The sequence below is a fragment of the Engraulis encrasicolus genome, chromosome 24 (assembly GCF_034702125.1).
Source record: "Engraulis encrasicolus isolate BLACKSEA-1 chromosome 24, IST_EnEncr_1.0, whole genome shotgun sequence".
Classification (NCBI taxonomy): domain Eukaryota; kingdom Metazoa; phylum Chordata; class Actinopteri; order Clupeiformes; family Engraulidae; genus Engraulis; species Engraulis encrasicolus.
In genome coordinates, this window is record NC_085880.1 from 572,501 (window position 1) to 600,000 (window position 27,500).

Here is a 27,500-nt window from a genome sequence, read left to right on the forward strand (position 1 = left end):
ATCCGATCCTCTCCTCTTCTTCTTCTTCTCCTTCTTCTTGCGAGGCTCTGCATCGGAGCCGCTGCCGCTGGCCTCGGCCTCGCTCACGCTGATGGACGGGCCGGAACGGTCCTCGTCCTCGCTCAGCGGCTTGCCCCGCAGCTTGGCGCCGATGGTGATGCGTTTCAGCACCTTGCTCAGGCGGCTCTTGGGCGTGGGGGGCCTACTGGGCCCCACCAGGTCCTCCTGGCTGCCCAGGCGCCGCGCGGCCGTCAGCTTGGCGTACTCCTTGCCGAAGACGCCGAACACCTTGGCCTTCTTCCACGGGGACTTCTTCTCCACCTTCTTGCCGGCCGCCAGCAGCTTGCTGAGCTTCATGACCGACTTCAGCCTCTTGGCCGCCTTGGAGGGCTCGGCCTCTCCCTCAGCCGGGGCCGGGGTGATCTCGTCCTCGGCGGCCTCCTCTTCCTCAGGTGGGTAATCTCGGCCTCTCCCTCCTCCTCGGCCTCTGCCTCTCCCTCTGCCCCTCTGTAGCAGGGACATCATTTTTGTTTTACAAATGTGATTGGGTTGTGTACAGATATATACATTCATGGCAACTCACTTATGTAATTATTGCATTACAAAGCTCTCCCACCAATAGGATGCAACCCATGACATTCTAAGGCAACTACACACAGTCTATTGCTGGATAATGAACTGTTCTTACATTTCACAATACACATGGTATGTAGTACAAAACTTAGTTAATCTTTATGCTATAGGCCTGTGGTATCATTCTTAATGTGTGCATCAGTATTTTGTCTAAATTTTGATTAAGCAATCTCTTACTGGCAAATAAAGCAGACTCTGACTGAAAAAGTTTTTTTGCTTTAGAGATTAGACTCATTTCTGTCTGAAATGATGAAAATAAAAACTCTGATGAGGGAGCAAGGTGAGGGCCCTCGAGACAAGATGTCTGTCTTTACAAGTGTGTTCAACTCCAAATTAGTTTCTTAATGGCCTCAATGTATTTCCCTCAGTTGAATAGATATGAAGATATATAGAGATTGGGATACAGATTCCACATCACTTGTCTGACAAGTAATGTCTAAATTGCTTTTCAAAGACTTCATTTACGGTCCATAGCACCACCAGACTACAATGTGGAGAGTTAAATGGTAGATCTGCTTCAGTGCACTGGTCTTAAGAATGTCTCAGTGCCAAGGAGTTCTACAGTATACTAAACTGAGCTTTAAAGGGACACTGTGCAGGAAATGGTCAAAAAGGGTACTGCAACTATGCTGTTCATTGAAACCGGGTTGCCTATTGCCAAATTTTATCTTTTCATGAAAGTTTACTAAGTAATAAACTAATATTTTCTAGTATGGCCCAAGTACAGTCATTTTTGCAGCTAAAAATGGCTATTTCCGGAAATTCAAAATGGCGCACCATGGAGAAGATCCCCCTTTTCATGTATGAAAAGTGAATTTTTTCCGGTCATAATGAACACTTTGAATTTGATGGTGGTGGTAAGTATTCATGAAAAAGGTAACTTTAGTGAATGGGTAGCATGAATTCTGGAAATAAACAACTAAAAATCTCACACAGTGTCCCTTTAAATACACCACTCCCGTCCCTAACACAGTACGATATGTGTTTATGCACTGACCTCACATGTACCGTGACCGGATGACTCGCATTAATACTGATGCTGTGGAGATCATTTCATTGTATCATTTTCATATGATATGATATGATATGAGATTTGATATATGAGATATGATATATGATATGATATGATATAATATGATATGATATGATATGATATGATATATGAGATATGATATGATATGATATGATATGATATGATATGATATGATATGATATGATATGATATGATATGATATATGATATGATATGATATGATATATGATATGATATGATATGATATCATAAATCATATCATATCATATACTTTTAATGTATCACATCAAATATCGCATGTGTAACTGGTCTACTGTATATCACATCACATATCACATGTGTAAATGGTCAAATCAACAGTGTATAGAGTAGATATGAGACTATTGATTGGTGTGGATGCAATACCCCGCGTGGACTGTAGTAGTCGTCCTCAATTACCTCCCCGTACTCGTCGTACACGCGGCCAGGAGGAAGCAGCCTTCTGCGGCTGCCATACTGAGGAATGTCGTAGCTATGGTGGGGAGGAAGAGAAGAGAAGAGAAGAGAAGAGAAGAGAAGAGAAGAGAAGAGAAGAGAAGAGAAGAGAAGAGAAGAGAAGAGAAGAGAAGAGAAGAGAAGAGAAGAGAAGAGAAGAGAAGAGAAGAGAGGAGACACAGAGAGAAGGAGCGGATAGCAGAAGAGAACAGAACAGAACAGATTTCATTACAAATTCACAATGGTACAATGATCTGTCAAACATGTCTGCTGTTGCTGCTGAAAGTTGTATACAGGTCAAACTCAAAATGTTTAAAACAAGCATACTTAAAGTTTTGTTGCAGCTGAAGAACTCAAGTCTGAATCCTTTGAAGTAACAGTGGATTAGGTGTGTGTGTGTGTGTGTGTGTGTGTGTGTGTGTGTGTGTGTGTGTGTGTGTGTGTGTGTGTGTGTGTGTGTGTGTGTGTGTGTGTGTGTGTGTGTGTGTGTGTGTGTGTGTGTGTGTGTGTGTGTGTGTGTGTGTGTATCAATTGCGTCACCCTGGATCACCCTGGATCAAACGCAGCATCATCACTCCACATTAAGATGCTTTACTTGGCCATGGGATTACACTTCTGGGTGAGGGGCAGATTATAGTCTATAGCAAGCAAGAACTAACTAGCCGGCTAGCTAGCTAGCAACAACTCAGATCTCCTTTAGAGAGCTATAGCCTGACATTAGCACACCGGAGCTCTCATAACTGGTTTCATAGCGTGCTAGCAGCACTTAATACATGCCATATATAAGATTCTTAATTAGCATTCCCAGAGTGAAACATAGAAACACATGTTCCTCTGGGGAAAGTGTTATAAGAAGAACTCATAACTGCGTGTTTATCAGAGCACAGTATGGCATGGCAGATGATAGATCCAGGGTTAATGCTGAGGGTACTACTACTGGGGCCTGAGACAGACAGGAAGGAAGGCAGGCACGTGACGTGAGCAGGCAGGCAGGCAGGCAGGAATAAACACCCCTGGGCGATTAACCTGCTTATGTCTCATTCATTTGCAGCCAATATAGCTTGGGCATAATGCACGCACGCGCCCATGGATCAGGAATGGGCGGCGCAGGGGGCAGAGCAGAGCCGTTCACACAGCACAGCCCAGCCCAGCACGGCGTGGCAGTTTAGGTGGTATGCACATAATTGCCTTTGAGGGGATAATGGGGCATAATTACAACTGGGGGATAAAGAAGCACAGAGGGAGACAGGAGAGAACTGAGGAGGCAGAGAGAGAGAGAGAGAGAGAGAGATAGATAGAGAGACACAGAGAGACACAGAGAGACAGAGACATATACTGAAGAATGAAAGAAAAAAAGGAAAACAGAAAGAAAGAAAGAAAGAAAGAAAGAAAGAAAGAAAGAAAGAAAGAAAGAAAGAAAGAAAGAAAGAAAGAAAGAAGAATGCACACATGTACAATAACATAGCATGTTGTAATTAATTGTAATTAAGCAGGAGCAGAACTCATGCTGTTCCTATGTGACAGGCCTGGCCTGAAAGCTGTCTTCACCCACATGCAGTACACTCATCTAATGGGTCCACCTGGCTGGCGAATGCAAGGCTCTATTTCCCTCTATGCCCATTGTTGAAGAGCACGGGGGCTTCACTCTAGGGGGCAGCAAACACACAGACAAACACAAACACACACGTACGTACCGCACGCACTCACGCACGCACACATGCACACACACACACACACAAATATACACGCACGCACACAAATATACACGTACACACACACACACACACACACACACATACACACATACACACACACACACACACACACACACACACACACACACACACACACACACACACACACACACACACACACACACACACACACACACACACACACAGTTTGTGTGTGCTTTGCCCCAGAGTTCAGCGCACAACATCCTGTCAGCATCTGTTCCTTCACAAGCTCGCCATCCAGATTTCCTATACACCATATGGGCTGCGCTCGCAACAACAGCCTGTTCACAAACACAAACTAATCTCCTTTCCTTCCTCCTTCTCTCTCTCTCTCTCTCTCTCTCTCTCCCTCCCTCTCTTTTTCTCGCCCTCTCATTCTCCGTCTGCCTTTCCCTCTTTCCATTTCGACTTCCTAATACACTCTCTCCCTCAGTGCCGTCCATCTCTATTTCAGTTTCTCCATTTCACTTTTCTCTCTACGTGTCTCTATGTCATCCCTTTCCACCGCCTCCTTCTCTCTCTCTCTCTCTCTCTCTCTCTCTCTCTCTCTCTCTCTCTCTCTCTCTCTCTCTCTCTCTCTCTCTCTCTCTCTCTCTCTCTCTCTCTCTCTCTCTCTCTCTCTCTCTCTCACACTTCCTTCACCCACTATATCCCCCCTTCTGCCATCTACCCCAAATCATCATCGCTCTCTGCTGCCGTGTCACTAAGGAATTGGCTCACAGACAGCTCAGCGTTCAATAGCTCCCGTCCCAGCCAATTTCGGGAGCGAGTTATGAATGTACTAATAAATGACAAATTAACAAGGGACATGGGGATGAAGACATCGACAGAGAGAATGAAAGAAAGAGAGAAAGAAAGAGAGAAAGAAAGAAAGAAAGAAAGAAAGAAAGAAAGAAAGAAAGAAAGAAAGAAAGAAAGAAAGAAAGAAAGAGAGAAAGAAAGAAAGAAAGAAAGAAAGAAAGAAAGAAAGAAAGAAAGAAAGAAAGAAAGAAAGAAAGAAAGAGAGTATTGGTAGGGGGTGAGTGGGGGACTGGGGAGATCGTCCTGCTGTAATTGCTGCTGTGCGGAACTAACATTGGGATTTGGGATCAGCTGATTAACTATTTGAGTGTTTTTTTTTTGGAGGGGGGGGGGGGGTGTATATTTTGGGGGCGGCGGGTACAGTACGTCCCGATGGAAGCCCTGTGGAGTGCCAGAATCCTTCTGCAGTGGCTTATGCTTAATGACACCATTCACTCTCAATTCACACTGGCGCACACTGTGAGGAGACAATGGGGCAGAGAGGAAGGCATTGCCTGCCAATGTCTGTGTGTGGTGTGTGTGTTCATTTAATACACATATACAGTTACTGCATTACAGCACATAAGCATATCATATGAATGTACACAAAAGATGTACAGTGCACAAGTCATTATCTCTCTCTCTCTCTCTCTCTCTCTCTCTCTCTCTCTCTCTCTCTCTCTCTCTCTCTCTCTCTCTCTCTCTCTCCCTCTCTCTCTCTCTCTCTATGTCTATATATAATCATCTTCCTACACACAAGCACGCACGCACGTAGGCAGGCAGGCACGCACGCATGTACACACGCACGCACGCACACACACACACACACACACACACACACACACACACACAGTTTTCCCCATTCTGTATACGTACCCATAGTAGTCTTGTGCATAGGGGTCAAATGCCTGTGTCGGAAAGAAAAGAAACAAAAAAGTTGTCAGCCTCATCCATGTCACGATCACCCTGCAATGTGGCCCGAGTGGGCCGTGTGCTGTGCTGCTACAGCGGCCATTATACACAACTTTTAGGTGCGAATATCCTCCACATTCTTGTCATTGGGAAACAAAAAAAACATACACATTGCAACACCTGTAACAACATGGTGTCCCGCTTGAGCTACGTGTTAGTGGAGTTGTTAACAAGAAGTGTGGGCTGAGCGTGTGTGTTGATATGCGGTGATAACGAGGGGGTGTGGGCGGACAGGAGGACACCATACAGTACTGTACAGCGCGAGGGCTGGTCACAGGTAAGAGACAGACAACAGAGAAGGGAAGGGAAAGAGTAGAGAAGTCTGACAAGACTACAGGTACCTCTGGTCGAAGCAGAGAGGGCCTCAACAGCTGCTGCTGCTGAGAAAGGAGAGGATAAGAGAGGAGGACAAGAGGAGGAGGGAAGACCGACAGGAAAGAGAGGGAGAGATAGATGGGGGTAGGGGAGAGAAGCAGATTTAGAAAAGTGAGAGAGAGAGGAGAAAATGAGGGAATAGAGAAAAGACAAAGACCGGGAGAGAAAGGAGAGAGGGAAGCAATGTTAGAAAAGAGAGGGCAGGAAAAGAGGTGGAAGACAGAGAAGCAAAGAAGTGAACGAAAGAGGTAGAAAGAGAAGAAAAGATAGGAGGCAGTTTGGAAAAGTGGGGAGAGGAGAAAGGGGGGAAAGAATGACCCAAACAGAGGAGAGAAGGAAATGGTTAAAAAAGAGAGGGAAAAGTAGAGGGCGTGAAGAAAGACAGAAAGAGTGAACGACAGAAAGAGTGAACAAAAGAGAGGGAAATAAAGAGGTCGGGAGAGAAAAGCAGGGTTAGACAAGCAAAGGGCAATATAACATCAGTGGATGACAAGAACAGAGTGAAAGCAGAATGGAGCAAAGGAGAAGAAAGGGGGACCTTTATGACGGGCCGAGATTAAAAGAGCGGTAAGGCCCGAGCAAGATGCCACAACAAAGGCTCTCTGACTGACAAGATGAGATGGATACTGGAAATGGAGGAGGAGGAGGAGGAGGAGGAGGAGGAGGAGGAACAGGAGGAACAGGAGGAACAGGAGGAGGAGGAGGAGGAGAACGTCGAAGAACAAAGGCTTTGAAACTGAATAGACAAGATGGACACTGGAGGAGGAGGATGATGAGCTGGAGGAGGAAGAGGAGGAAGAAGAAAGCCTCTGAGACTAAAAAGACATGATGGACATTGGATGAGGAGGAGGAGGAGATGGAAGAGGAGAAGAAGATGAGGAGACGGTGGAGGATGAAAGGAATGAAGGGGAGGAGGAGGAGGAGGAGGAAAAGGAGGAGGAGGGTAAGACTAATGAAGATGAGGAGGAAGAAGATGAGGAGGATGAGGAGCAGGAGCAGGAGTGATTCAGCACATACAGTAGCTGCAGGTTCCTTTGCTCTCCGCAAGCACACTTCTCTTCAATCATATCCATGGGATGAAATAGAGTAGGGGGGAGAAGAAAAAAAACAAATCCCTAGACCCCACTTATACAAACCCCAGGCTATTGCCATGTGGGCCGAGTCATGAGATAAGATAGATTATGTGTGTAACCTGGGAAACACAAGACAACTAATATCTCCGCAGTCAGGTGCATTAAAGGAGAGGGAGAGACAGGCAACAGCCATCAATCTTCAGCCGCACACACACGAACACAGACACGCGCGCGTGCGTGCATGCATGCATGCACGCACGCACGCACGCACGCACGCACGCACGCACGCACGCACACACACACACACACACACACACACACACACACACACACACACACACACACACACACACACACACACACACACACACACACACACACACACACACACTACCATACACGCACACACACGCACGCACGCACGCACGCACGCACACACACACACACAAATGCATGCATGCAGGAACGCAAGCACGCACACACACACACAAAGACACACACTGACACACATACAGACACACACATGCAGACACACACACACACACACAGACACACACAGACACACACACACACACACACACACACACACACACACACACACACACACACACACACACACACACACACACACACACACACACACACACACACACACACACACACACACACACACACACACACACACACACACACACACACACACACACACAAAACCCCTCCTTCAGTGCTTCTCAAGAGATAGGAGATGAGAAATGCTCTACCTAGCCTTAAAGTGCGGATCAGATGATGGGGGCAAGAAAATAAAATGAAAAACAACAGCAGAAACATCATTCGGTAGGAGAGAGAGAGTGAACAGATAAGCAGACAATGAAAAATAAAACAACGTACCTCTCTGCCGTAGCCGCGTCTCCTGGAAGAGAAAAGGAGAAAAAGCAAAGAGGTGAAACGGAGAAGGAATACCAACTCAGGAGAGAATGTTAGGATTCTGCACACACACACACCCGCATGTCCACACACATACTTATGCACACAAAAAACACATACCTGTAAAGACACATACGCACTCAAACACATACTGGATACACACATACAGATACGCAAACACAGCTAAACATACAAAGTACACACATACGTACCTATGCAGATCAATACGTATTAACATACACATAGATATCCACACATACATACAGACAGGCAAGCACAGATATCACACACATTCATATGCATACCTGTATATATAGTACACACACACACACACACACACACACACACACACACACACACACACACACACACACACACACACACACACACACACACACACACACACACACACACACACACAGAGAACCTCTATGCGTCTACACACATATATATATACTCTAAAATGCATTACATCACTACAGCAATTCCCTGTAAAATAAGATATGGGGTGCTGCCTACAGATAAAAAATAACGGGAAAAAAACTGTCTCCATATGCCAAGTCAGAGAAATGCTGCGACTCGCACTTCTTCCACCTAAGATATAGCGTTACAGCTACATAAAACACTACGGCTTTATTTCAGGAGCAACAGCATGGGGATGAGTGGGATGTTCCCACTCCTATGGTAGACCACTCATACACAAACACATATTAAACACACATGTGCACGGGCAGACAAACCCACAGACATACAAGCATGCACACACGCACACACACACACACACGGACAAATATGCATACAGAACACGCACACACGCACACACAAGTGCACACACAAGTGCATGCACACACGCACGCACGCATGCGCGCACAAAAAGACACACAAACACACACACACACACACACACACACATAACTACCATAACTATTGTCTAACTACAACTGCATAGCCCACCATGCATATGTTCCTCTTTCAGGTCACTGCAGGCTTCCCTTGACGGATGAGGCGAACAAACGGTGTGTTTACCAAACTGGCCAAAAATTTCCTCTCAAGTAACCTCAATGAGTTAAAGGATGAAAGAAGAGGCAGAAAAAAAGGCAGGAAAAAAGACAGCAAGACCGAAGGTTGAATTGCAAAGAGCTGGAAGATGGAGGAGAAACACTTAGCGGTCCATCAGTTCACTTTAGAAAACGAGATGAGCCTGAAAGTCTATCCAGGCAAGGGCACTTAGTCAGTTACAGATCCACAAAAAAATCATTTTGTGTAGGAATGGAGCACAATAAGTAAATAGATTGAAAAGATCAAGCTTTACAAGGCAATATGATTTCCAGCCTTCTTATATGGCTTGCTATTGTACATACTGTACAATGCAGTGAGCGCTTCTATTGACAATGAATGTGTTCTCCTTGGCGACATTCAGAGTTGATTATAGCCATCATGATCCTCCTTAAATGTGTCTTAAAGTACACAGTAAACAGTGCAGTGTTCATATAACACATATAGTAGATAGTGGGAAAACACAAAAACATAAATTTATCTCTCAATGAATAAATCCTGTCATGCAGGGTCTCTTTTATGACCTCAGGCCCGTAGCCAGGGGGGGTTTGAGGGGTTCGTTCGAACCCCCCCTCCCGTCCCCTACCCACACTCGAACCCCCCAACACTGGGCCAACAATGAAAATAACTGTCAGATAGCAGTAATTTGAAGCGATTCATGTCCGTTTATGTTAAGAATGGGAAGCAACAGACAAACAATTAAGGACAGCAACAGACTCACAGCAAACTCATAATGAATAAAATATGTCTAAATTAAAATATTTGAAGTGTGCTCGTGTATTTGGGGATATTGGAATAGGGAGCCAAATGAAGTCCACTTTCGGGGGAAAAAGATCCCCCCTTACCACAAGGCTGGCTACGGGCCTGGATCTTACTGTAAACAAATAGCCATGTCTTAACTCTTCAGACTCTGTGTAATACTATAGCAGTATTGCCATGATTGCTTTTTCAGTTAGACTCTACTTGACGCCGGCATCATAGGTATGACATGACAGTGTCATAACAGTGGTTTAACACAGTCATGGTCTTGTCATAAACATCATATCTATGTTTATGACTGTTGTTAGTGATATTCGGTTATGGTAAAGATAGCCTCACTATGCCAGCTTTTCCTGATCATAAAACATAGGACATTGACAATGTTTATGACTCCTGTTCAATAAAATAGAGAAAAAGAGAACCAGTGTGTGAAGAAGGTTTATTTTGTACAGTGTGATATAGGCCTTTGTTAAAAAAGAGAAGCAGTGTGCGGAGAAGGTTTATTCTGTACAGTCAATGGTAGGACCTATATGTTAAAAAGAGAAGCAGTGTGTGGAGAAGTTCTATTATGTACAGTGTTGACTAAAATGACTAAAATGACTAAAAATTGACCAAGACTAAAATTGATTTTCTTCATTTAGACTAAGACTAAGACTAAATTGGGAAGGCAATGACTAAAATATGACTAAGACTAAAATTGATTTTCATCATTGTGACTAAGACTATGACTAAATAAAAAAAGCTGACAAAATTAACACTGACTCCTCCATGACTGTGTCATGACTCTGTTTTGACATTGTCATGCCATCTGTATGACGCCGGCATCAAGTCAAGTGTAACTGCTTTTCCAGATTTCAGTGACTCCCATCTCCACCAAAAGGTAACCAATGCAAAATATACTGTTCATGCTTCTTTCCACTTGATTTAGGAGAGGTATTCATGTTCTTGAACTCCAAAAAAAAAAGACTAAATTCTAAATTCTAATTGCTTCTTGTTTGCGTGTGTACAGCGTTTCCACAAAGACCCGTATCCTATTTACAGTTTGTGATGTCCTGTTATCATAAGGAAGTGAAGCAGAGTATGGCTCTAAATTAAATTTCACATTAAATTTCAAATTGTTTAAATATTTTTTGATAGAGTACCTACTATGTCTGTAGGGCTTTCTTTGGTCTTTGGACAAACGTCTAGTAGTAAAAATACAGAGATCAAGACTGTGTGTGTGGCATTTATTGTCTCAATGTTTTCTTTGAACGAGCAATACAGCGGGGTAAGATTAAGATAGTGTTTCCAGTGAGGTAGTGTTTAAGTTGTTTTTTGAATGCACATTGGGGCTCTTAACATTTAAAAAGCTGCATTTGGCACTGGGTAAAGGATAGGCTGTCCTGAGAAATATAGTCTTCCAACACATACACACAGACACACACAGACACACACACACACATACCTCCTCCTCCTCACAGATGCAAACAGACAATGACATATCCTGCTGTGCAGAACTATGAAGGCATATGTTCCAGACTTAAGAAGGATCAAAGGAAGAATAACTCTTTGATCTCTACATATTACCCTACGCGTACAGGTAAAGAATTTAAAAAGAATTAAATTAGGTATGCTCAGATTTGCAATATCCGGGAAAAGGTCTCTGGTGCCAAGATGTGTGTATCTGTAGACTGAGCGATGATGCAGCGGACGAGCGCCGTATGTGAATAATTGGACACACCATGCAAACAGATGGTAAAGAAGATAAGACGATGAACAATGAGTGAGAATGAGAAATGAGGCTGTGATGGTACTGTAGGGGAAATGTCAAGAAACGAGAGAAGACAGGAGACAGAGGTGTTATCATGTGCAACATCTTTATGCACCTACTCTTTCAATACTGAAGATCATATTCATCACTGTCACCAATATCGCCTGCACTACTACAATCATCATCATTATCATCATCATCATCATCATCAATGCATACCAAATGCACCAATGTGCAGACAATGCTGAGTCTATCTGAAAAGTCTAGCAAGTCTCTCAAGACATTAACTGTACAGAGCAGTGTCCCAATTTTCAAACACGGAAATGGGATAAGATAGGCCAGAAACGGTAATAAAAAATGCATTGGATGTATCAAACATATTGCGGAAACTTTACAAAAAAAGACAAAATGCTTTGACCCCAAAAAAATATACAAAGCTTAATGTCTTGACAAGTTTTTGAAAAAGTATGAAAGGTTGACACAAAGAAAATGAAGAAGATGACACTGGCATGAAATTCTAAAAGAGAGATAGATAGTTATAGAGAGAGAGAGAGAGAGAGAGAGAGAGAGAGAGAGAGAGAGAGAGAGAGAGAGAGAGAGAGAGAGAGAGAGAGAGAGAGAGAGACAGAGACAGAGAGAGAGACAGAGACAGAGACAGTGACACAGAGACACACAGAGAGCGAGGGAGATCAGAGAGAAGAAAAAAAGAACATACAGTAAGGACATCAGAAAGGAGTGGAAAGAGAGGGATAGAGATTTTTCTCCTTCTCAGAGTCTGGGTAGCGGAAGTATTCTGCCACCAAGGTTCCGTTGCTGCCCGTTTGAGTAGCTTCTCTGTCCAGCCCGGGGCTGACTATTTTCTCCACTGTGTCCTCAGACAGCAGGAACTTTGTGATCTTAACGGGCCCCTTGGAGCTCCTGCCCTCCTGAGCGTGCGAGTTTAGGCTTGCGGTGGACCTGTCCATGTTCTTCAGGATGCCCTTGAGGATCCTCTGCGACTCCGGACCGTTTTCTAGCTGGAGGAGTTGTGGCGACAACGGCGGTGCCGGTACCAGTGAGTGCGGAGGTAGTAGCGGGTGCGGTGGCGGAGATGGCGATGGCGATGGCGAGGTGGTGGGCGTGGGTGTGGGCGTGGGTGTGGGCGTGGACCTGGCACGGTGGGAGATGGGCCGAAGAGTCACCCCGTGGAAAGGGGAGGACGGCGGGCTGTGGGCCGGAGACTTGGGGGAGATGGGCTGAGGCGTGCCGCTCCTGTGGAAAGGAGGCGGGGAGAGGCTCGTGGGGGAGTCCGGGACGGATAGCAGGCCTGCGAGCTCGGCGGAGTTGTTGGAGGAGAAGGACGACTTGTGGGAGAAGGCGTCGGAGTGGGGCGGTGGCGGCGGTGGCGGGAGCTGGTCGGGCGGATCCGGAATGATCTCCAGCCGCACCTCGCATGGCTCCAGGGTGACGTAGCTGGAGATGCTGGAGCTGAACTTGCGCAGGAGCGGGGGCGTGACCCGCGGGACGGGCGGCGGCGTGCCGTTGTCGTCGCCGGTGATGATGATGCACGGCAGGACGTCCTTGCCCACCGAGCTGGCCGGGCTGCACGGCCCCAAGCTGGGCGGGAACTCGTCCAGGATCAGCGAGGTGGCCCGGGACTCCCGTCCGGGCGCGCTCCGCTCGTACAGCGACTCGGCCGCCTGCTGCTCAAACTGCCGCGCCTGCTCGCGCACCGACATCCTGGTGTCTGAGCTCCGCCCGGAGCTCATCGGGTCCAGATCCGAGTCCAGCTCCAGCTCTTCCTTGGCGCTGCCGCTGAAGCCCGACCCCGGCCCACTGTCCTCCTCGTAGCTCTCCTCCGCGTCCACAAACACCTCCACCTCCTCCTCCTCCGAGTCGCCACCCGAGTCCCCCCAGGGCGCCGCCTCCCACGTCTCCAGCGTGTCGACGGCGTCGAGAGTGCTCGCCGTGGTTCTGCCGGAGGTAGGGGACTGCAGTGACGTACTCGGCTGTGACGCGGGCGAAGACGACGACAGGAGAGACGGGGACAGGCGCGGCGGCGACATCAACTCGGTTTCAGTTTCGCAGTCGCCGAGTTCTGGCTCCGTGCTGGGGCTGGGGGGTGCGGAGGATGGCGGGTCGTCCTCCTCCTTGAAAAGGGGGTTGAATGTAGTGACAGGGCCGCGGTCAGACGGTGGGAAGGTGGTATTGTCGGTGCCTGAGTGGGGCAAGCCAGTGGGCACGCTGCCATTGCCAGCGTACATGAGGGCGGTGATGGTGCTCATTATCTGCTGCTGGTCTGACTCTTCCACCACAGTCGTCCTGTACGCTCTGCAGTGAGCGAGCGTTGAAGTGGAGGGAGGAGGTGTAGCGTAGCATGGAGAAGTGATGGAAGCAATGGAGGATAGAAAAACAAGAGTTGAGAAGAAGGGAAAAAAATATATAGACAGTACAGTGCAGAATGACAACAGAAAATGTTATGAAATATAAAACAAAGGGAGAAAGAGAATAGATGGGAGGAGGAATGGTATGATCCCAGAATCCTTTTGGCCTTTCAGGGGGGGAAAAAAATGAATTTGAGAGAGTGTGTTCAATTGTTTTTCAAAAGTGAAAAATAGTAAGACAGATGAAACAGAAAAGTGACCCGTGAATTGTGCCGAAAGTTTGGCTAAATACAATATGTGACGTGTGTCCTGAACTCATCCTTGTGCCAGATGAGGCCCCGATAGTGAGAATACAGCTTTTTTGCTTTCTGAGGAGCAAGAGAGGGCTTAGACAGCTGGCTCTGCCATGCTGCTGCATATTCCATTATTTACCAGTTACTGCGAAATGACAACTCCTTGCTGGCTACTGTCATTATGCTTGGCAACTCAGTTTGTGTTGCACACGCACAAAACAACCCCCCCAAAAAAACAATTCTTATATTCAAGGAATACCACAACCATCGGGTTGAGCAGACTTAATACACACTACTTTGAGTGGGGGAAAAAAAATCATACATCTAGATGGGATTTTTCATTGGCAAAAAAACCTAACAAAAACAGCTCTTAGGACTCTGGGATGAGGTAAAGGGTTTACGTAGAAGTTAACACTCACTTACCCATACACGGGTGGAGGAAGGGACACAAGTTCACAAGTTAATCACTGAGTACAGGATCAGGGCTTAAGGACTAGCTGACGCATTGACCGACTGCAAAAACACAACACCAATTGCTAGCATGTTAGCCTCAGTGCACCGCCACAGCACAGCACAGCACATTACAGCCCGTACAGCTACGAACTATATGAAACTTACAAAGTGATTCTATGACTATACAAGTCTTATATAAAGAAAATGTGACACACTGACCATTTCACTATTTTTCTTTAGGTCTAGGACCGAAACATCGTTTATTAAAGAAAAACAGCGAAATGGTCAGTGTGTGGGAGTTTTTTCAAGTTGCCTGCTGAGTGACCCAAGGGCCATCTCCGACGCACCTGAGGTGCGCGAAAAGGTGTGCGAAAAAATTTAATGAGGCCTAAAAAGTTTAATGAGGAAAATGAACCTCATAGCATATACTGTAAGTAGGCACATATACTGTATCCATCTAAAGAGGTTTACATGTTGCAATATCAACACGGTGGCTCGAATTTGTAAGTGTGCCTAATTCATATAAGAGGACAATAAGTGGGTATGAATGAAGCCAACGCCCTGAAAGTAGGGCCTATGAATCATTTTGTAAGTTTCATTTATGTATTTTAGGCACAGCAGAGCACAGCGGCAACCTGCTCTTCATGCCCAAGCCAACTACAGTACGACAACATTCCAGCAGTTTAAACCTTGTTTACTCTGTTCTATATTCTGACGAGGGGGGAGGAAAAACCAACATCAGCCGGACGGACTGTCAGATAATTACTATTCAGTAACAACTGCCAGAGAGCGAGACAGCCGGGCTGGGGCCGCCTTATCAAGGTTAGGGACAGAACAGGTTATATACTTACTGCAGCCTAAGCACAGCCATGAATGCCAACAAGCGAGCAGGCGAGAGAGACAGGAAGGGGGAAGGAGGGAATACGACAACAAGAAGGACAGATGCAAAAAATAGAGATGGGAGAAGAGAGAAAATAGATAGGAGACTGAATAATGCAATGGAACATAAAAACGTCACAGTAGACAGAATAGATGATAGTTGATTTAAAAGCAGGGTACACACAGTGATGACAGGAACGGCTGTGAGTTGATTTAGAGAGTGTGTGGACATTTCCATATGAGTGAGTAGTTTCTACTTGTGTGGTCTCCTGCTTATTCATGAATGGTTAACGCTTTGGCAAGAGCAAGTGAATTGCAATGCGTAAAGATAGGTCTAGCTATGTATAAGCCTGAACAAGTTCATATACGATGATGCATCATCTGCTTTCTTATTATAAATATTCAATCACGTTTCCCTTTGGAAACGTAAACACCATAAGTGGGGGACTCATAAATACATTGCTGATAAAGACACTTAGAGATACAGTAAGCACAGAATGACAATCATCTTCCTACACATACGCACACACACGCACGCACGCACGCACACACCCACACGCACACACGCACCCACACACGCACACATGCAAGCATGCACGCGCAAAACACACGCACACACACACACACGCACACACGCACACGCGCACACGCACACACACACACACAAACAGAAACACGTCATATAAACAAAACATGCTGCACACACTTTTTTTGGTTAGCTACGGCTCTTAGTATTGCAGCCAGAGTTTATTGCCTGCGGCTAATCAGGCTTTCTCTCTTTACCTCCTCCATTTTAACAAGCTGCCACATTTGCTGCCACATTTGCTGCCTCAATCACCATCGCATCAAGCCTTATATTAGGGGCTTGCCAGCAGTCCGTCGGGGTCACAGCCAAAGCATTAAAAATGTTCACTGGCCATTACGATCGCTCGCAAAGCAGCTGAACTCAACGGCTTTCATAATAGATGTGCTCTGAATTTTTAAAAAGCACACGGCGACTACAAAAAGGAACACAATGACATTGCAAAAAAACAACAAAGTAAAGACTATGTGCTGGATAAGTATCTTGCTCAGCAAAAAAAAGAAGCATCTACGAGCACAAAAGAATCCATTTCATTTGTAGACACATAGATTCACAAAAATCTATGCTTTGCACCACACTTTCCACAAGAGATCTGTTTAGCCAATCACAGTCTGTTTTCTGCACTAAGCAATGCAAGTCATGTCCTCGTGCAATTGTGCATAGCCAGGTCGTGTGAAAACAAGCTAGTACCACAGGAGCTGGGAGAATACATTATTGACATGTCATACAACAATACACGGCCAGACAGATACAATGTAAAGGAGAAACATACACACACACAAATACAGTACGTACACACACACACACACACACACACACACACACACACACACACACACACACACACACACACACACACACACACACACACACACACACACACACACACACACACACACACACACACACACACACACACAGTATAGATACACACACACACACACACACACACACACACACACACACAAACACAAACACACACACTCACACATACACACAGTACAGATAAACACCCATATCGCACATACACACACGCACACACAGAATGATCATTCAGGTTCGGGTGTGTTACGTACGGTCCCAGCTCCTCGTAGAGGTTGGGCGTGGGCGCAGCAGGAGTGGGTACGGCCTTGGGGGCGGCGGCAGCAGGAGGGGGAGGAGGCCCCGCAGCCTTGGGGGGGAGGGCTGCCTGGATACGGGCAGTTTTGGCACACTCGGCCTGTCTCCTGCAGGGCAGTTACATTGTAATACAGTTATATTGAAAGAAGGTTCAAAGACAATCAAGGCTGTGTTAGTAACACTTGGCTTCATTCATGCAGGACATTTAGGACATTTTAAAGGTACACTGTGCAGGAAATGATCAAACAAAATGTGGTCTTTTCATGAAAGTTTACTAAGTAATAAACTAATATTTTTTTAGTATGGCCCAAGTACAGTCATTTTTGCAGCTAAAAACGGCTATTTCTGGAAATTCAAAATGGCGAACCATGGAGAAGATCCCTCTTTTCATGTATGAAAAGTGCAATTTTTCCAGTCATAATGAATACTTAGAATTTGATGGTGGTGATAAGTATTCATGAACAAGATAACATTAGTGAATGGGTAGCATGAATTCTGGAAATAAACAACAAAAAATCTTGCAAAGTGTACCTTTAAGTAACATCAAAATAACAATTCAACAACAAACAAGAAATATTGTCTGCTACGCTAAGCATTTGTGATAGTATCTAAGATAATTTTTTACGTAGTACTTTCGATTTCCTAAATAATTTGTATCATAGTTTAAATAGACCTGTCTTGTGTCTTAAAACCCATTTCTAAGAGAGAGGACCCCTGACTGGCTATTCAGCTCTTTGATCATAGGGAAACAAATGACCAGGTGGTAAACAGAAGTAAGATCCAGAGTTCAAATAATCACTGTCCAATATGGTACCCATTTTTTTGTACTTTGCACGTTGATATATATGCTGATGTTTAACGGGGGGAAGTTTAAGTAATGTAGACAGCTGCGAGGGGCCTTGATGTCCGGCTCAGTAAAGACATTAATTTTAAAAAAAAATGCCTGAAATATTACTTACTCTTTGAACCTGGAGGAGGGTTGATCCACAGATGACAAAAATGGAGAGGGGTGGAAGAGAGGAGAGGGCAAAGAGGGGAGGAAAGGAGAGAGGGGGAGGGGGAGAAGATGACGTTATATCATTAGCACAGAAATACCTTGTTAGCACAAAGAGCAAAGATCTAAAACATTCATGAACAAAAAAAATCTGGCATTTTCACACGTTTCACTTTTTTTTTTTTAATTCCCCGACCCCGCAAGACATTCCATTCAATTTTAATGTTACGGGGGTGCTTTAAAGTAACTTTAGAAAAACACACCGCTCTAGTTGGAAGAATCTAGTTGGTGAATTATTCATGGTACGTAGTCTTCCTCAACAGAGCCCAAATAATCTGCTTGGTTGAAGAGGCAGACATCTCTCTATCAGTCAACATGGAACTTTCCCTTCCTTTCACCCCCTCTGCATGGCATTATCTTTCCAGACCGTCTTTCTTCTTCAGACGCTTTTTCTCCACCCATTTCTCTCTCCCTCTCTCATTTTGTTTCTCTCTCCCTCTATCTTTTGTTTCTCTCTCCCTCTCTCTTTTTGTTTCTCTTTCCCTCTCTCTTTTTGTTTCTCTCTCTCTCTCTCTCTCTCTCTCTCTCTCTCTCTCTCTCTCTCTCTCTCTCTCTCTCTCTCTCTCTCTCTCTCTCTTCTCTCATCTTCTCTCATATCGCATATAGGCATCTGCGGCTTGCTGTCCAATTCAAAGTGTCTGAAAGTGTAGGGAAAGTCAAACAGAGCATCCTATCTCAATCTCTTCTCTTCTCTTTGCTTTCATCTTCACCCCCATAATTCAGTGGGATGGCGGAAGGCAGGGGTGGATGAATGAATGAATGGCGTCACAGTGCATTGCACCACTACCAGACTCTGTCCCGATGGATCTCTATCTCATTTAATACACTTCATTGGCCAAACATTCATGTCATCAGGGTGATATCTGTCATCGTCACAATCATCATCGCTGTCTCTGTATCGGATCTCTCCTGAATATTCAACTGTCGCTGTAAGAATAGGCAAAGCAATGGGATTTAGGCTTGCTTCGCACCACTGAGCTTAATTATGCAAATGTATGTCTGTATGTGTCACTGTGTGTGAGCGTGTAGGCCTATATGCCCTGAGTGCTTTTGTGTTTGTCAGGAAGCCACAGTGGCGGTCTGACCATAGTAATGTGATCCTATGATAAAGTCAGGGAAGCATTTTGTGTCCGTGAGACTTGGGCTCCCCAATCACCTATCAAAATGTCAAAAGAACATTTAGCCCCCCGTTAGCTATGTGTGTGCTAGTGTTGTGCGCTAGCAGCGGAGCTGTCGCCTGCCTCTCTGGAGGGTATGGTAAATGCCACCTGAAATGTGAGCCATACGTTGCATTACCGTATGATGTGATTCTATGAGTCATAAGCCCTAGGCATGACAAAAATGCCCGCGGAAGAAAATAAGGGGATTTAAAAAATCAAAACAGCTGGAAATTAATATACATTTTGAGGCGTAAAGCTGCCAGCTTGGCAACATTAGCATAGCTAATCTTAGAGACAGGCTGTGTGTGGCAGTTGGCACATGTCTGTTTGGGTCTGTGTCTTAACCATTGTCTTTGACAGTGTGTTCTTACCTCCTTACTTAGCCACTCTGTCATAATAAAATGCAGTATATCTCTACCTTTCTCTTCCCCTCCCTCTCTCATAGTCTCTCTCTCTCTCTCTCTCACGCACACACACACACACACACGCACACGGACACACGCACACTCACACACGCACACACACACGCATTGACTAGCTTGCATGTGCATGCATGTGTCTTTAACTGGCAATCCATCTCTTTTGTCCCCCGCCTTTCTCCCTCTGTCCTCCACCCTCGACACCTCTCTTTTCTTTCCCCTCGCTTCTTGTCTTTTTCTGTTTTTCAAGAGGCGGTTTGTCAATTTTGCTCTGAAGCGACGTCTCATTATGGAGAATAGCAGTGCAGCTCACCTTCAGCCACAAGGCAAATGCGAACCGCTGTTGTGACAGGCGAACCGCGAGGAGAAAGAAAAAAAGGAAAGGAAAAAAAAGAAAGGCAATCCATCTAAACCTGCCTCTGCTGCAAAACACCCTCAAGGGCCAAAGTCATGTCTTGGCACAATAATGAGAATTTCTCGTGGGTAACTTTGAGTTCTCCAACTGGTTCGGTCTCCAACACTCGACACATACTCCAACACACCAATTTCATCCATATAAGATGGATAAACTCATACATACACATCCAGCTATCCATTCATCCTTGTATCTATCCATCCATCTATCCATCCATCTATCTATATGTCTAACTATCTATCTATCAAGCCTTTTTGTGGATTCCCTAAAAAACGGGAATCCGTAAAGTGCCATACAAGAACAGTATTGCCGAGTAGCCAGCAATCTTCACTAAGACCTTATGTAGATCTTCGCGAAGACCGCCCCAGCTCAATGCCTGAGTTTTCGTAGCCCTTTGGTGCAGATGTGATGGCCGGCATTCCTACTCAACATAACACAACATAACAACATTGCTATGGCATTGCCGAGAGACTTATGCATCTATCACTCTATTCATTCACCCATATGTTACAGTAACCAACCAATCTATTTATTCATTATTCTGTAAACAGGGGCTACATTGAAGTTTTGCTATGCATTGTGGGTCTGATCTAGCATATTTTTTTGATTGCTGAAAAGCATAAACGATGTTAGCTGCTTTTGATGTATGATGTATATATCGTAATGCAGAATGAGATTATGTGCTGGAGCAGGTATAGTCTAGAGGTACACTCCATTATCTTAACTCCCGACCTCCACCTATGCTTGTGGCCTCGCGCTTCTCTGATGCCCTACCTCTGTGGAAAAAAAACAAAGCTTCTATACTGTTAGCCTAGCCACAACAGCTTTAGGGGGACTTTTTCCCATTCGAAAAATCCCATCCCGGTTGCAAATGAGAAAATTACCATTGAATTGTGCTTTTGTGAGATATTGAATTTAACTTTAACTTTCCTCACCAATGACGTCTTGCGACGTCATGACCATGCCACAAGCACAAGGGAGGACGGAAGTTTGGATGATGGAATGAACCATAAAATTCCGCTTTGCAACCTGTGTGTTGCCAGTGCCACCACAATCACCAGCAGTAGTAGGGCTACTCACTGTTTGTAGGAGACCATGACGATGAGGATGGCGGGGATGCAGCAGAGGATGATGATGATGGCCAGGGCCAGCAGCGCCCCCTCTGTGTAGCCCACGGCCTGCGCGGCCTTCTTCACGCTGGCCACGATGTCCGGGTCGCGGATTTCCACGATGCGCGAGCCCTCACCCAGGTAAGGCTGGATCTCCTTGTTGATGTCCAGCACCTTGCCGTCCAGAAACCTGCCCATTACATGCGGATAGAGGTGGGGATGGTGAAATAGCATCACTTAAGTCAAAGAACATATTCAACTCTTAATCACATTTAAATCTCTCTTTCAATGTTTTTTATTTGGCAAGTGCTGTATGGTCAGGTGCATTAGTGAAGTGCATCATAGTACTGTACGCCCCAGTTACTGTAAAGCAACAATAATTATGCGTTTTCTTTTCAATCATAATGTTTTGGATCATTGGTTTATTTTGGAATAAGGTGAAAGGTACTTCTGTGTTCATTTTGCCACCTTTCATAGCTTGTTTGAAAGAGCAAAAAGAGCAAAATATCTCTTGTTCTAATCTTATATGAGTGACACTACTCTCTGAATGTGTGTGAGTGTGAGTGTGTGTGTGTGTGTGTGTGTGTGTGTGTGTGTGTGTGTGTGTGTGTGTGTGTGTGTGTGTGTGTGTGTGTGTGTGTGTGTGTGTGTGTGTGTGTGTGTGTGTGTGTGTGTGTGTGCGCGCGTGCATGCGCACGTGTGTGTGTGCGTGCGTGCGTGCGAGAGAGAGGTAAAGTCTATATTTGAGAATTCTGAGCAGGGACAGGGAGTCACCAGGGGGATCCTCTGGTTGCGTTCCCATGCAGGCAGATAGATGGATGTGTTGCGATGCACCTCCACCGCTACTGTAACGCTTACAAGCGATCTCACTCACTACTGTGGGAGTAGCAGCTCTCTTGATGTTGCCACCGTGTGGGTGTTGTTCACCGCTGTGGCCAAGGACACGTCTCTTCTTGTATCCCCATCACATCTCATGTTCTATAATCTAATGAGACCCAGGATATTTTTAGTTTTATATAATTTATTTTGCAGGCAAACCTCCTACTTTCGTTCGGTTTGAGCTGCATGAGGTGCATTCTCCTGTCAAATGCACTATGGAAACTGAAAAGTGCTGTTACTGGTGACGGCAGGACAACTTTTTTTGAGCAATGTTGCTGAGCAACATTCATAAGAGACATAGTTTTAGGCACTCTCCCCGCTGATATCAAGCTACGTATTTTTAGCAGCCAAACTTCAATTATCAGCTGGAAACTTGTCACCGCCTTTAAGTCAGCCCCGAGGAGCCTTTGAGTTTGTTGCCCAGCAACGTTGCTAAAAAAATAGATGCCCCCATGGTGGGTAGTAGGCCTTGGCAACCGTCTCCAGTGTCTTGGGTATTCTTAACATTTTTTTTTAACCTACAATATCTAAGCAACAGAACAAAGTGAAAAGTTTAAAAGAGCTCAAAACCCCCCAATTAAAATTCACAAGCTATGTTTCTTATGCTAGCTATTTTTTTTATTTCTGCTGTTTGTTGACACAGGTCATGACCTGACTGTGGATGGTCAGCAGCAGCAGTGGGACCTGTCTGAACTGTAACAGTGCTTCAGTCTATTCCAACTGACGCCAGCTTTCGTATGCTGCAGAGCAGAGGTGAGTTATATATGTGGTCCTTGGCATATCAAACACCCTGAACATCACTCATGGCAAAGATAGTCAAGCACACTTGGCCCTGGAGGGATTTTCAAAGTGCACACACACTGACACACTGTGAAGTATTTTTTTGTGAGTGAGTGTTTGCATGCACATTTTATAAAGCTCTCATTGTTATTGAGGTCTTGACACTTCAACCTTCAACTATGCCACTGCGTACATTCAGTTCAGGGACCCTGAATATGTACAGCAGGCCAACACAGATCAAGAATGAAGACTTCAGATGCAAAAGCCTCTAAGCGTCATTTCGTGGCATGCCCAAACAAAATGAGATTTATTGTTTTTTAAGTTCACTAAATTTATAGAAAATGCTGCCTATTTTTGTGTAAACTCATTACAAATGCAAAAGTTTTGCATCCGAACCCTTCAAATGCCCTTATAAAAGAAAAGTGAAGATTACTTGAAGAGCTCCTTGCGCCCGATGGCCCTGTTGGTGAGCGGATCGATGGCGTAGATGTTCAGGTCGGACTTGGAGTAGTCCTCCAGCTCGAAGCCGTCCCCGTGGCGACGAGGTCCAATGGAATCTACAATCACTTTGGCCCCGGGAATCTGATCCTGCACGTATCGCTCTAAAATACTAACAAGGAGAACAACAGCCCGAAGAACATAATCAAACACTGTATTTTTATGAAGGTCATGCTAACAGATAAAGAGAAGTGCAAAAATAGTGAAGACTGCTGCCGTGTCTCATATTGTGTCAGTGCACTGAAAGTTAATGCATAGTGGACACAGTGCATTTAGGTCTTTAGTGCATAGTGTTGTGGAAAAGTTTACACATTATGCACTTTGCCCTCACTGGAAGTGATGGGCAAGCATAGCATTAGCTTGCCAAAATAGCGGTTTGCTACTGTTTACATAGTACAGCATCTCGTGCTCGTATTTACATTTCCATGTATTGTCTTCTACTGAATTGCATGCCACATTCTTCTGTTTTGTTAACAACATGGCGACCGCTTTGTGCATGCAGTGTCCATTGCTAGGGCTGTATCCGGTCACTTTCAGTGCACTGAATTTACTGAAATGTTCAGCGTGAGTACCCTATGTACTGAAACATAGAACTCGAAGTGCACAATGGCGCGATATGAGACATAACACCAGTCTAGAATGTGGGTCTTGTGGAAGTCATAGTGTTGGAGTGGCATGAAATCCAGCAGGAATCTGATAGGAAGGCAACTTTTTTTTCTTTAAAAAAATATATATTTTTAGGAGCTTTTATGCCTTTATTTGATAGGACAGTCTGAGATGGTGACAGGAAGCGAGTGGGACAGAGAGACGGGGTGGAATCGGGAAATGACCCCGGCCGGACTCGAACCGTGGTCCCCGTGGTCATGCAAGCCCAAATGTGGGGGGCTTAGCGCGCTGCGCCATAGCGCTCCCCAGGAAGGCAACTTTTCTCATTTCTCTGGGTGTGATAATGAATGGCTTACCCTACGATCTGGTCCCTGTTCTCCTCGATGACCGTTGGAGGGACGTTGGACACAACCACCTGCATGTCCAGGGAATTTACTACCGACACCTGAGACAGACAGGCAGACAGACAGACAGGTAGACAGACAGGCAGACAGACAGACAGGTAGACAGGCAGACAGGAAAAACAATTAATATAATCTCTTCTATAATCTCTTCTTCTCTCTCATTTCTCTATTTAACATGAACAAACAGACACACACAGACACACAGGCACACACACAAACACACACAAACACACACAGGCACACACACAAACACACACACACACACACACAGACAGACAGACAGACAGACAGACAGACAGACAGACAGACAGACAGACAGACAGACAGACAGACAGACAGACAGACAGACAGACAGACAGACAGACAGACAGACACACACACACACACACACACACACACACACACACACACACACACACACACACACACACACACACACACACACACACACACACACACACACAGAGTTCATTACTGTTTGCGTAATTAATAATACTGTAAGGAGAGAAAAGGTGTCACACACAGGAGCAAGGTAGCACCCCAGAACTGCTTTTGTGTGAATCTGACACCAATATTAAGGGAGAAACAGACTGGCAAAGGTTTACATATGAGGGTAGGACACTATACATTCAGCCTTTATTATATCAGTCAGTGTAAGTCTCAAAAAGATGTCTGAGGTGTTGTTTGAAAGCTCTTTTCTGGCTCTACAAATTACACACACAGCATGGAATACAACAACCTTCAGAATATGAATTATGATACATTGAAAAATTGAAAATTTAATGTCAGAAAAACGTATTCTAAAATGAATGGCTTCTTGTCTAAACATAGCCTGTAAGGTCATTAACAACACCTGAAAATGGGGTGTTTGGTTCTTTATTCATTTCTTGATAGCCGAAACGCATTTGCTTATGGACATGGTGGTAATCTGTAAATAACTGATGAGACGTAGCTTGTGAGTGCAGATTTTTCTTCTTAAAGTTGACACTCTGTTACTCGTCATCGAGTCTGAGCCTATGCACATTCGCCTGGCACTACCCCTGGCCTTGCCTCCACTCCCTTAATCTCCCTGGACCTAGCTCCCCCACACTTGTTGTCCATAAGCCCTTCCAGGGCTCCAGAGTGCGACCAATTTGGTCGCATATGCGCCCATTTTTTTCAATGGTGCGCCTAAAAAATATTTTTAGGCGCACCGGTGCGACCAGCCATAACAAAATCAATTACCAAACCACCGTTTTAATGGACATAAAATCACATTCTACAGTAGTGGCCCATCATCACACAAAACGTGTCGATGCGGTCATTCCTTCAACTCCGCTGAACTACCGGTAGCTTTCTCCCCCTTCCTCGTTCACAGGCAGCCCGACGTTTCAGAATAGAATGTTCGACTTCGCTCAACTATCCGAGTTCACATGTGCCAGCGAGTTTTGTGTTCTCAACCAGGCGAGTTTTGCAACGGACGAGAGGGTTACAATCACGGTAAAAACAGCAAAATGACTTGAGGATATTTTAAACACGAGAGAGTCACAATCACGGGGAAAAACTAAATGGCTTGAGCGGATATCAAACATTGCCACACAAAAATGCAGACGGGTGCGGAATTGCCCGTTTCTGCCGCGTGCAGAGCTGGCCAAACAACAGGTGACGCGCTAGTCTGTCGGGACTTCTGTGAGAGTTTTTTGATAGCGACTAGGGCATGCTACATACTGCCTATCAGTCGGCAAGGCATCGTACATGCACCTCGAGACAGCACGAGAGAGGGAGAGAGAGAGAGAGAGAGTGAGTGAGCGAGCGAGCGCACTAGTGCTGTCGTGTCTGTTCGTAGCGCTTGCTAAGATACCACAATCATTATGCAGAGGGAGAGCGCTCAAAAACGGGGAAATAGACAAAACCCAATTCACCTCAGATTCCACTGTAAACATAGGCTAGGCTATTTGTGTCTAATGATTTTAAAAATCATGACATTTTAGCAGGGTTTGTTAAAAAAAAATCTATCCATCCATCCATCCATCCATCCATCTATCTATCTTCATATTGTAACTCTGTGCTTGTGCCGTGTGCGTAGCCTTATTGCAGAAAAGGCTGGTATGTTGATCTTACTAGTCAAACACATACTGACTAAAAGGCTACTAATTTGGTCTTTTCTACCAGCCAAACTGCTTGTAGCCAAGATGTGTTAGTTAGGTAGCCTACTGTCATGTCTTTTATAAGGAGCACATTTGGAAGACTAGCATAGCACATGAAAGGCTCCAGGTCTTTTAAAATATAGCAACAATAATAGAATAATAATAATAATTATTATTATTATTATTATTATTATTATTATTATTATTATTATTATTATTGCTATTATTATTGCTATTGTTATTATTTTTAATTATTATTTTTTAAAGCTGAGGTGCGTGTGTGTATGGGGTGGTGAAAACATTTGGGTGCACCTAAATTTTGTGCTGGTGCACCTAAAAAAAATGTTTAGGCGCACCAGTGCAACCAGTGCAAAAAGTTAGTCTGGAGCCCTGCCTTCTGCCTCGTGCTATAGATACACCCAGTCAAGACTGAGCCTGAATATGGTCCAGGTAGACAGATGCTGAGGCACTCAAGGTTGCATTTTGCATTTTTTTTTACTTTTCTATTTGGCTCTTGTAGCCAAATAAAAAAGTAAAAAAATTGCAACCTTGAGTGCCTCAGCTTTTGTCTACCTGGACCAAGTTTGAGAGCCCCTACATTGATGAGCACCAAGGAAAAAAGGTGAATACCCAGGAGCACTCCAATTACCTGGTTGTGTTTGAGCCTGAATATGTTTCAAGTGTCTGCCTGAGCCCTGCTCCTACTCTCCGGCCATGCCCCTGGTCCTACACCTCTCCTGTCCAAAGCCCCTTCTCAGCTGCCTGGCACAAGAGCTGCACTCAGCCCAGCTTGAGC

At 45.0% G+C, this 27,500-nt stretch overlaps 1 protein-coding gene across 1 annotated transcript in view; it reads right to left on the reverse strand.

Annotated features, from left to right (window-relative positions):
* Positions 1 to 27,500, reverse strand: part of LOC134441635 (protocadherin-15-like) — a 247,469-nt gene that overhangs the window by 1,119 nt on the left and 218,850 nt on the right. The window contains exons 29-37 of the mRNA XM_063192026.1: positions 24,531 to 24,619; positions 23,504 to 23,680; positions 21,383 to 21,601; positions 18,214 to 18,222; positions 17,212 to 17,361; positions 7,964 to 7,985; positions 5,532 to 5,563; positions 2,066 to 2,176; positions 88 to 499 (exon numbers count right to left, since the gene is read on the reverse strand). Coding sequence (XP_063048096.1) covers positions 88 to 499; positions 2,066 to 2,176; positions 5,532 to 5,563; positions 7,964 to 7,985; positions 17,212 to 17,361; positions 18,214 to 18,222; positions 21,383 to 21,601; positions 23,504 to 23,680; positions 24,531 to 24,619 — 1,221 coding nt within the window. The remainder of the gene's footprint in view (positions 1 to 87; positions 500 to 2,065; positions 2,177 to 5,531; positions 5,564 to 7,963; positions 7,986 to 17,211; positions 17,362 to 18,213; positions 18,223 to 21,382; positions 21,602 to 23,503; positions 23,681 to 24,530; positions 24,620 to 27,500) is intronic.